We start from the raw sequence: 1,709 nt of genomic DNA, 5'->3' as shown, positions 1-1,709 counted from the left end.
CAGGCAGAGGAGAGGCAGAGCTGTACGGGGGACGTGGCCAGGGTGTGGGCCAGAGCCAGGCAGAGGAGAGGCAGAGCTGTACGGGGGACGTGGCCGGGCAGGTGGGCCAGGGCCAGGCAGAGGAGAGGCAGAGCTGTACGGGGGACGTGGCCGGGCAGGTGGCTGGGCCTGGGCGGCAGCAGCTCCTCGGCTCCTCGTTGTGTTTGGGCTGTTTTCCCCCGTGGGAGCACTGGGGCTTACACTCAGGGCCCTGCTCTCACTTGGCTCAAGGCCTTGCTCTGCCATTTGAGCTGTAGCTCCACTTCTTCCCTTTAGTTGGTTAATTAGAGGTAGGATTGCTCATATTTTTCTGCCTGGGCTGGCTTCAAACAAGGATCCTCAGATCTCAGCCTCAGTAGCTAGGATTAGAGCATGAGCCACCGACATCTTGCTAGGTCTAGATCCCAGAGTCCCAGCAGACCCATGGCTCAGGGTCCTGGAGGCCGCAGTGCTGGGAGGTCTGGGGTCTCTGGTGGGATTGGGGACAGGGGTCAGTCTTTGCTGGGAGCCATGGGCCGGGTGGGCACACAGCACCTCTGCATGGCTTGGTACCCTGTCCAGGGGGCAGTGCACACAAAGGTAGAGTAGAGGCTGAGAGCAGCGACCTGACACCATCTACCCCCCAAACTACCCACCACCCACTGCTGTCCACCACAACCTACCCCAGTCCACCACCACCTACCCCCCCATCAACCTCCCTCCCATCCACCACCACCTACCCCCATCCACCACCACATACCCTCATCCACCACCACCTATACCATCTAACACCACCTACCCCTGCCCACCACCACCTACCCCATCCACCACCACCCCGTCCACTGGTTGCTGGGGACAGAGGCCTGGCCCCATCCACTGGGGAGCTGGGGAGAGTGTTCCCAGGGAACAGCAGGCCGTGAGCTTGCCCTTGGGCCTGGCCTCTGGAAGGGGCCTGTGGCTTTGGGGTTCTACTCCCCCATATGGCTATGTGTGGAAGCAGAACCCCAAAGCCACAGGCCCCTTCCAGGCCCCCACCCAGCCATGCAGGGTGGGTGAAAGGCCAGCATGGATGACCCAGAGCCAGAAAAATGACAACCACATGTCTGTGTCTTCATGGCTGGGGCGCCACAGCCCACCGTGGAAGGCCCACAGCGCCTTTACCAGCAGGAAGCAGAGACCAAGAGGCGGAGGGACCTGTCCTGGGCTCGAGGGCGTGGAGGAGCAGGGAGACCATGTCCTCGGCCGGTCAGAGGCAGGACTGGCGACCTCACGGACTCTAAACGCCTCACCCGCCCTGGTGTGGAGCCCCTTTAGTTGCCAGTCAGTCCTGAGTCTAGCTTCCGTGCTTTCCGCTGCAGTCAGCATTCGCTGCTCACAGGGGCAGCGAGCCCCTCCCCACCCCCGAGCCCAGGCGCCGCAGTCCCTGGCCGGGGCTCACACTGGCTCCATCACTACAGTCCTCCTCCCGCCGCAGTGGCCTCTGCTGCTCCAACTGCCACACGGCCACCACCACGCTCTGGCGGCGCAACGCGGAGGGTGAGCCGGTGTGCAACGCCTGCGGCCTCTACATGAAGCTGCACGGGGTGAGTGGGCGCCGGCGCGTCCCCGGCGGGCGCCCGGGGCGGGGTGCAGGCAGGTGGCTGAGGGCTGCTGGGTGCCTGGCGGGGAGCAGGCAGGTGGCTGAGGGCTGC

The 1,709-nt window shown here is 64.4% G+C and overlaps 1 protein-coding gene across 1 annotated transcript in view; it reads left to right on the top strand.

Annotated features, from left to right (window-relative positions):
• The window catches only part of Gata5 (GATA binding protein 5), an 11,452-nt gene that overhangs the window by 7,211 nt on the left and 2,532 nt on the right, over positions 1–1,709 (top strand). The window contains exon 3 of the mRNA XM_013030346.1: positions 1,476–1,601. Within this exon, the coding sequence (XP_012885800.1) occupies positions 1,476–1,601 (126 nt within the window). The remainder of the gene's footprint in view (positions 1–1,475; positions 1,602–1,709) is intronic.

Source organism: Dipodomys ordii, unplaced genomic scaffold (genome assembly GCF_000151885.1).
Source record: "Dipodomys ordii isolate 6190 unplaced genomic scaffold, Dord_2.0 Scaffold129, whole genome shotgun sequence".
Taxonomy (NCBI): Eukaryota; Metazoa; Chordata; class Mammalia; order Rodentia; family Heteromyidae; genus Dipodomys; species Dipodomys ordii.
Note: the sequence above shows the minus strand (reverse complement) of the source record. Positions and strands in the feature narration are given on the sequence as shown.